This window comes from Physcomitrium patens, chromosome 1 (assembly GCF_059467195.1).
Source record: "Physcomitrium patens ecotype Gransden chromosome 1, ASM5946719v1, whole genome shotgun sequence".
Classification (NCBI taxonomy): Eukaryota; Viridiplantae; Streptophyta; class Bryopsida; order Funariales; family Funariaceae; genus Physcomitrium; species Physcomitrium patens.
Genome location: NC_143410.1, coordinates 15440470 through 15449202, shown reverse-complemented (window position 1 = coordinate 15449202; position 8733 = coordinate 15440470). Strand labels below are relative to the sequence as shown.

Below are 8733 nucleotides of genomic sequence, written 5' to 3'. Positions count from 1 at the left end.
GAGGATTAGACTGACATCCTTGAAAGAAAAGGCATGTGGGCACTGTGAAGATAATGTGTTGTTGTGAATTGACTCGCATGTTCCCATGTTCGTTTCCACACTTTCACATTGTTAGCGACTCTTCTCGGTTACCCACATATGCTTTCCGAGAACCAAGATATGCACCCTTCTTCTCAGGGCTTATACTGTTAACAATCTTTTTACAATTCCTTTTTCATTTTTTTTTTTCATCTCTTCTTTCTTTCTGTGGGACCACATGTAGATTGTAGCTCACTGTTCATGCAAAGCCCATCAGTTTCCACTCAAAGGAAGGCAACTCCATCAGGTGCATCAGATGCACATGCCAGTTTTGTTCAATCTTCAACTTACTTTGTACAATTAGAAGGAAAACACCACCACAGGTCCACTAAAACACCACAACTTATGTTCTACCACCAACGTGAATTCCACACTCTGTTTTTGCACTCCCATCTGGATTCGTCAAACCCTGCAAAATAACCCCACTTCTCTATTCAGTTCACTGTCAACTACGTGACAATGCAATTGCTATCCCATACACATACCAACCACTTCTAGTCCATGTTCGCGCCGGAAATATGAAGAGTCCTGCGTTCACCTCATTCCAAAGGGGTGCTGTTCTGAAGCGAGCTACTGGATGCTGATTTACAAAAACCAAACATACAATCGTGCACTGTTTCACTTTGGAAAAGGTCAACCACACAGGAGCTGACCTGAAAGCGGCCTGATCGTTCTCCGGCATACTCGAACCACTTCTCACGAGGAACTGGTATCGTGGACTGCACGTCTCCAATGCTCGGAAAGCCTTGGTCGTGGAGAGGATGGTAAGGTAACGAATATTTCGTCAAGTAATCCCAGCAATCCCTGTGTACATGCGTCCTCGAAAAATCAGCTTTCACGTGCTTGTTTTCAGCATCGCATTTCTGACGTCTGATCAATCGCAATCTGATTCCGAGATTCAACCAATACACAACTGTACAAAACTTGAAACACCCAATTTCTTATGATCATGGCAGCATTTATCACTTTCTCAACCCTACCTGAATTCCCAATACGCAAGAGGTTGCACTTTCACCATTTTTCCCTCCTCGAACACCTGCAAGTGCACGTGTCCATTTCATCATAACCATGGAAACGTCACGTCAATTCATGTCAGCAAGTTGTGCCAAATACATTCGATGAAATATTGGATATCAAGTGTCGCCACTAACTAAAAAGCTGGCTTCCAACAGCGACACAAAACTCATGTAAATACTCAGAAATGAACTCACACAAGGAAAAATAATGGATCAGAAGCTCTACTGGAACGTAAGATGAGTGTAAATAACAACTAACAAAAATGTCTCTCAAGGAAAGAGCTTCATTTCACAAACGTTTGCACACCTCAAGATGGGCTCTTTCTGCGCCATGATCACGTCTACGCCCATTGATCATAGCATCTACCTGTGACATGCCCACCAGGAAGACCGACTTTATCAAAAACTCCCGTCAACATACCCCTCCGATCTTCACAATATACTACGCAAATAACAGTTCGCTAGCAATTTTAAGTTCGAACAACCAATGCTCCACGTTCTAAGTTCTTATCATTGCGACTCCAACCACAGCCGGATTCACGAGCTCCAGGATGAGACTTCGACGAGGTATTCTCCGACGGAAACAGGAAAAGTAACACCTTTAAGTTACCTCCAATGTCTTCAGAGCACGGCTGAACGGCTCAACTTTACAGATGCGGTCGTACTCTTCTATGTCCTGCACTTCCCATGAACATCATGAACCATGCAACAGGTTACATTATATTCAAGCCAATTCTCGTTCTGTGGATGCTGAAATAGTGCGTATCAGCAATCAAAACACAAAAGCCAATGAGGTGGATCAACTTACAGTTATGAACAAATCTGAACCAAATTTGGCGTCATAGGCTTCTTTGTTGTTTACATCTGCAGCATGAAACACATGTGCCTTGAATCCATACCGCTCCTGCATGAGACAAAGCGAAGTAAGCATCACTTGTTACTTAAGCACAAACAGTTGCTAAATTTCGCACTGACAGATTACGAATATCACGCACTGAACAGCATTTGGTTCAAGCCTCTTGCTATGCATTGAAGAAAGCCAGTATCATCAAAAGTGCGTACAGGATAAGACACTGGAAATTTTTTTCGTTTAAAATATGGAAAGCAGAAGTGATAACTCAAATATTGGAATATAAAGTTCGTGATTAGCAAATCAGTTTCAGATTTTGTAATCAGAAGATAAACTCAAACTCATGCTTGTAAGACATAGGTCAGCATATTAATTTAGTAAATAGTAACACCTTTATTACGAATGAACACATTTCCAATGTATCAGACTTAGAAGATCAAGAATATTTACCTCCACTTCGCTGAGAAACTTATATGTTTCAGGGAAGAGGTGAAAAGTGTCGATGAAGATTATTTTTACTTTATTATCTGAAAACGCTCCTATCCTGTGAAGAAGATCTAGTATGACCTGGTCACAAGTCATTTAACTCTTGTGAGATACGAAAATACGAAGGTCAGAGCTATTCTTCAAATTCACCTTCTAGAAAATCCCTCAATTGGAAAGATTGATACATCAGCGACTATGCTTCACCCGCATGTGACACGGCCTCGTTCTTGATGCAGGACTACGCCACTGCTCGTTTGATAAGCTATCTACACACGAGAAGGGACTGAAACCTTCGACTCACAATACAACTTCTTCAACAGCATTCCAGATTCTTGAGTCATAGAGAAGCGAGGAAATTCATACCACATCACCTGCGATCAAAGCACATGGAAACGCTGGCTTCTCGAAATTTTCCACAGTCTTCTGCAAGGTTTCTAACGCCTGTGCCTCTAGATGCTGAAGTCGGGCATCCCGAGCTTGTTCGTTACACTTCTTAATGTCAATACTTGAACCCGAGGTGGTAACAGGCACTGCAGATGCTGCAGTCTTTCCTCTTCCACTAGCCCAACCCAAGCAGTAGCTTTGAAAGACAAGGGAGGGAAACGAGGGTTTATGAAAAGCACATTTCCTGCGCAAATTCTTCAAATTATCATCCCAAAATCTACTTAATTTTAAGCCATGTTGACCTCTCTAATTGCTATCAGAAATACGCATGCACAACTGGTTAAGTCACGAAGACAGACGTTGCCATGTTAAAAAGAAATTACATCCCTGCAAACATATTCACTCTCCTCGTTGCTGACTTGAATCACAGGGTGGAACTCGTTAAAAGCATATGCTATTTACTCTAATTCCACTGATGAATCAAGTAATGAAAGTCCTACCGTATAACGATTCCTACGTTGAAAAGGTCGATCATCTGGATGAACCCAAAGACTCGAAATTTGGATTTTTAAGCCCCTCACGGAACCAGACGGGATTCACATAGGAACCTCGATTAATCCAGGCATCCGTAACAGCCGTGAACATTCCAAAACCACCACGGTCACGAAACCATCACCTCAGAGCAACGCAGACGACCACAATCTCCACGCACAACACAAACCTTAAGACCCTAATTCTGAAAGTCCACAGAACAGCTCCAGAAAGCTCTTCTTTCGGCAAACTTCTACAACGAAAGAACAACAGAATCCAAGGAACCTCGAGCCTACAGGAATCCAACATTCCAAATTCTGGGAATTTTACATCGCCGCTATCTCGCCCCCCACAACGAATTCTGCAAGAACTAAGTTCGTGGAGGAGCTACGAACCTGAGCGAAGTGAGGGTGGCCAGGGCAGGCACCAGCGCGGGGCAGTGCGAAGGTACACAGGACGTGGAGGAGCGAAGGTGAGCATCCGCCATAGCCATCGCCATTGCCGTGAAAATGGGAGCAAATGCAGTGAACGTCGAGGACTCCTCCCTTTTCTGCTCACAAATCCGCAACGTGTTTTTATAAGAAGTAATTTGCAGCATCAGCAGAGTGAGGGCTCGCGGTGAAGCGATTAATGGGAATTGCTCAAGAAATATCTTATGGTCTGTGAAGCTCATGGAATGAAAACATCGAGTAGATTATGTAGTGCATGAATCTGCGGTAATCCTATTTGTGAAGGAAACGATTCCTCATTGACTTTCGTGAATGTTATATCATAGGAATTGTTTTATTTACCGTTTTTAATGAGAATTCTATAATTGTTAAAAGAAAGTTTAATTTCATCCACGTTCACTTGACACAAATTTGAAGATATTTGCCGAATTGCGAATGCACAATAACAAACATAGTATGTTTCTTCAATTTTGGTTACGGAAATGGTAAAATAAATTACAGTTATAATAATATAAGCCAATAAAATAAAAGTTTAAGTCCCTTTCACAAAGCATAAAACTAAAGTCATAACCTAGTGTGCAGAGCAGGTATGTGAACAATTCAATATAATGAGACTTCGGTGTGATAAAGAATGGATATGCTTGATTTCAAACATCCTTTCAGTCAAGTTTGAACATCACAAAGAATATGTTATAAATAATGAAGGTTTCTTTTTGAATAACTTGTTATCTTAACTTCGAAGGTAAAACTGAAACAAATACTAACCTGTAAATGCTACTACTGGAAAATATATGCACAGAGAGATCTGTTGAAAATGGAAGCATTTACACTTCATTAAATGAAATATCAACCCCTCCTTTTCCTTCCATTTCTTTCTCATGGTGACTTAATCTGTTTCTAACCTGCAACTACTGATACGCCTCATGATCGACACGTGTGAATTCGTCGACCTTGTGACAACTGAAGCAGCACATGAAAAGTAGGCCAATCCTAAAACACAGTGAATTTACTGCAAGCCCCACAAAGTATATAATTGGCACCGATTTTCACACATTCATTTCTTGATGGGCAGACACGAGCAAAGTTATCAGCTGAAACAGATAAACGTACTATGTATAATATTTAACGGATAGAGACATTGCTCTCCAAGAAGCAAACACTGTACCTCCACAAATACAAATCTGTACCTTTCACTATCTGGAATCTAAAAAAAAGATATACAAGGTAGCAACAACAGCAAACTCCATTTCTGCCAAATCAAGCAGCTGGTGGACATACAAAACTGCAAAGATAGATCCTCAAATCAACCTCCTGCTGAACAGCAACTAAGAAATTCCTAGTCAACTTAATTTTAACCAGTCAAATGCCTTAGTTTCTTCCTTTTGGGGTTCTGTTGAGTGCGCAGGTCCAGCAGGGTTAGAGAAGTCAAACCCATCGTTATAAATTTGTCCAAAAGAACATGTAGAAACTCCGTTGCCTTGAGAACCAGTTCCTACTGGAGGGCCCATTCCTATTCCAAGTGCTTGCATGGTTTCCAGGTTCGCTGCAAGCTGCTGTTGCATCATAAGAGCGCTCATCCCTGCAATTATAGCAGGTCCATGAGCAAACTCTAGTGATGCCATGCTAGGCTGAAAAGTGCCACCAGCCGTTGGAGCCAATAAAGCTGGATAAGTATACATCATTTGTGATGGAAGAGGTCCTCGAACAGACGATGTTACGAATTGACTTGAAGCAATTTGTCCATTTCCAACACTTGGTCTTGAAGTATTTCCGCCACTCAAGGACTGTAACTGACTGATATTGGTACCAATTGCAGAAGGCTTGGAGTCAAGAGAGGATGATAGACCCTGAAACGAATCTATGGAAGCATAATTTACTGTTACAGAAGTTTCAGTCGAGAGACCATCAAATAAATCTACAAGGTTTTCCGCAGGAGGTTGTGCTGTCTTTGCAGTGATTGAATCCTTTACACCGAGACCCTCAAAAAGACCAGTATCCCCAAAGGCTCCACTTGAGGCATCACCGTGAACTGCGTCCACCCTGAGTCCAGAGAAAAGATCATTGTCAAAACTAATGGTACTTGCAGTATTCACACTAAGTTCTGCCAAGTGGTCTCCTTCTCTAGTGGTCTGAGTCGATTGTAGAGCGTTTTCGTTCCAATTGAAAACTCGCAGTAAGTCATCACCAGCTGCTTTTGATGAAGATTCAGTAGGAGCATCAGCTGAGGTTATTTGTTGTTGAGGCAGTGTCCCAGTATTCTGCATCCAAGACTGTTCTATTCAGAAAGATGATATAAAGAGGCAGGCTGACGGCAGTATCCTACAACTGCCGCAAAGACTCCTTTACGGACGGAAGTTTCGTGCGAAAATGTACTCTAACCACTACTGAACAGAGCATATCTAAACAGATTCAACCATCACCTGCACAACATCAGCTCCTTCGGATGCATCCCAACCATCCAGAAGATCAGGCAACACCACAGATTGTTGGGCAGATGATCCAGCTGACGATGAGTATGATGCAGGTGAAATGTGCCCAGGCCCAGTTTGATGCCGACTCTCTGCTGAGTTGCCTCGTCCAAGCAAACCCAGAACCTGCAAGATCACATATCATCACATGCGGTAGAGGGAGATTCTACAAAGAGATGCATCATAACTCCGGACCTAGATATCAAAGACAACCTCATGCGATCAGACCTGACAGAAACAGATGATATACACAGAAACAAAAATAGACAACTCTCAAATCGCATTAAATAGAGAGGGCTACAGATAAAACAAACCTTCTTAGACTTCTCCTTCAAAGAGGCTTGAGGGGATTCTGCATTTTCATCTATACATCCATAATTCTCTTGGAATATCCCACCCATTCTCTGATATACATCATGACTGTCTCCTTGTCGCAAAACGGCTTCCACAATACACATGGCTTTCAAACGCACCTGGTACAAACACCCATCGGTCACGACTACACGACATCACTGCCTTACAATAGCAGCTCAAAAGAGCCACTTCCAGAAATAACGATTTCATACCGGCCTTAAAGTCTGTAAATGTTAACTCCAAAGCTTCTTGCAAAGCAAAACACAGAAGCAACAAGAAGGTCACCTGCCATAAACGTGCTTGCAACTTGCTTAGAAGCGCATAACCAAGTAGGTCTCCATCCAGTTTGGTCGCTGCAGTAAGAAAGTTTTGAACTTCTTCTCGGCTGGGTTGCAGTCGCACACCCCCTGGAGTAGTCACTGCATCGACTAATCGATCTTCTTGAGACATCGGCTTCCCATTATGACATGGACGTCCTCCTTCAGTACCCTCTGTCTTGCTACTACGAGATTCGAAAGTTTCGTGAGAACTCAACGAATATGTCGATGCCTGAGAATCTGAATGGCTGTAAGTACTTTCTCTATCAGTCAAAGAACTTCTCAAGTTGATTCCTCTGTGAGGCGAGTCATGTAATCGCAAACCCATAAGAACGCTGCTTGCAAAACCTGCTCTACATGGCTGTTCTTATAATTCTGATAGCGAGTAACGCATCCATATCACAAGTTCAAGGAAGAAGTCGCAAACAGGGCACTAGAAGTCGTCTATCCGTGGCATCGTTGGACAATTGTGTCGAAATTCTGAATACCTAGTTCGAAAACTCGTTTTCTTCCACTACTCTGATGAAAGGTGAACATTGTAGCTCTACACTTTCGTATCAGTTAGGTTAAAAATGAAAATGACCTTAACATATACAAGAGATGAATATTAATCACCTGTAAGTTTCAGAGTTAGAAACTCCATAGTTACCGATTGTCCCACTGCTGGCTATTCCACTTATCTGTCGAATCGATGAACTCCCAAACCCCATCATATCATCGAACATCGTTTTTTTAACAACACGGATCGATGAGTCGAAATTGGTGCTTCCGAACCCCTCCATGCGCTTACCCACTGCTTCCCCAGGCATTTCATCATTGGATGCAAATATGGCAGATAAGGCATCTTGTGCGGTCTCACGCACAGCTTTGTTCAAAGCATCTCCTTTCAAGGCATCCGGTACTCCTCTGCATAAAATAAGAAGACGATTATTCCAGAGGCATACCTCTCTAAGGATGGTTAAGAACTTCTCGACTTGGAAATAAAGATCTTACATCATGAAGGCGAACTTTATCATTAGATTTGCGTAACCGACAGTTAGAATGTTCACCAAACTCTATCTGTAAATAGACCAGTCTAAAAAAACTTAAAGCATATTATTGGACGACCGACTCGCAAGTAAAAACGATTTCCAACCTGTAATGTAAAAATTGAAGAACAGCTGGAGCCTGTCGTTGAATTTCGCGACGAAACTCTGTGCCTGCTTTACCAGCAGCAAACTTGATGAGTCTCAATGCCTGCACGTACCGATACAAATAGTGATGTGTAAGTGCGACAAAAGAAGAGATTCCGTCTGGATTCAGGAAAATTCAAGTCAAGTATGAACATGACCTATTCAGGACAATTGACTTCATCAAACACAAATATGAGGTCCAGCACAAGTGACTGATACATTCAGCCTACTGTAACATTGCTGATTTAAGCTAATTTGTAACAATCAAATGATCCAATTTTTATGCATTTACATTGTTACTAAAAATGAAATTAAAACAAATATACTTTTACACGCATCTCTTTACTATTCTTATGAAGTCAATTATTTCAACTTATGTTTGTTAGTTTGTTTTGTTTTGTTTGTTTGTTTGTTTGTTTTATTTGTTTTTTTTTTCTCTGTTTCGCTTATCTAAACTATTGAGTATTGTATATCAGTAGTATTTGTGATTTAAGAATACAGCACTGGTCTTGTTTATTTAAGTACCAATATTAGTTGTACGTACTCATTGTTTTTCAAATAACATTTAAATTCACAACCAATATTATATAATTTTTTAAAGTAATTTTCTTGGATTTAAATGAAATAC

The 8733-nt window shown here is 41.2% G+C and overlaps 2 protein-coding genes across 3 annotated transcripts; both read right to left on the bottom strand.

Moving 5' to 3' along the window:
- Positions 1–295: 295 nt before the first annotated feature.
- LOC112289532 (putative phosphoadenosine phosphosulfate reductase) lies at positions 296–3854 on the bottom strand. 2 transcript variants are annotated; one of them, XM_024536060.3, is made up of 9 exons: positions 3315–3854; positions 2794–3058; positions 2395–2511; positions 1903–1998; positions 1705–1770; positions 1402–1461; positions 1059–1114; positions 732–882; positions 296–487 (listed from the first exon to the last, which is right to left on the bottom strand). In XM_024536060.3, exons 1-9 carry the CDS (start codon positions 3347–3349, stop codon positions 422–424), a joined length of 912 nt encoding a protein of 303 aa, XP_024391828.1. In that variant the 5' UTR covers positions 3350–3854; the 3' UTR covers positions 296–421. The 2 variants fall into 2 exon arrangements, with proteins under 2 accessions (XP_024391828.1, XP_024390972.2); XM_024535204.3 differs by having other exon boundaries at positions 3741–3854.
- A 1024-nt stretch (positions 3855–4878) lies between these two features.
- Positions 4879–8653, bottom strand: LOC112283196 (protein MODIFIED TRANSPORT TO THE VACUOLE 1). The gene is made up of 7 exons (XM_024521659.2): positions 8650–8653; positions 8069–8225; positions 7549–7839; positions 6902–7181; positions 6577–6735; positions 6215–6388; positions 4879–6052 (listed from the first exon to the last, which is right to left on the bottom strand). Exons 1-7 carry the CDS (start codon positions 8651–8653, stop codon positions 5135–5137), a joined length of 1983 nt encoding a protein of 660 aa, XP_024377427.2. The 3' UTR covers positions 4879–5134.
- Between the last annotated feature and the right edge of the window lie 80 nt (positions 8654–8733).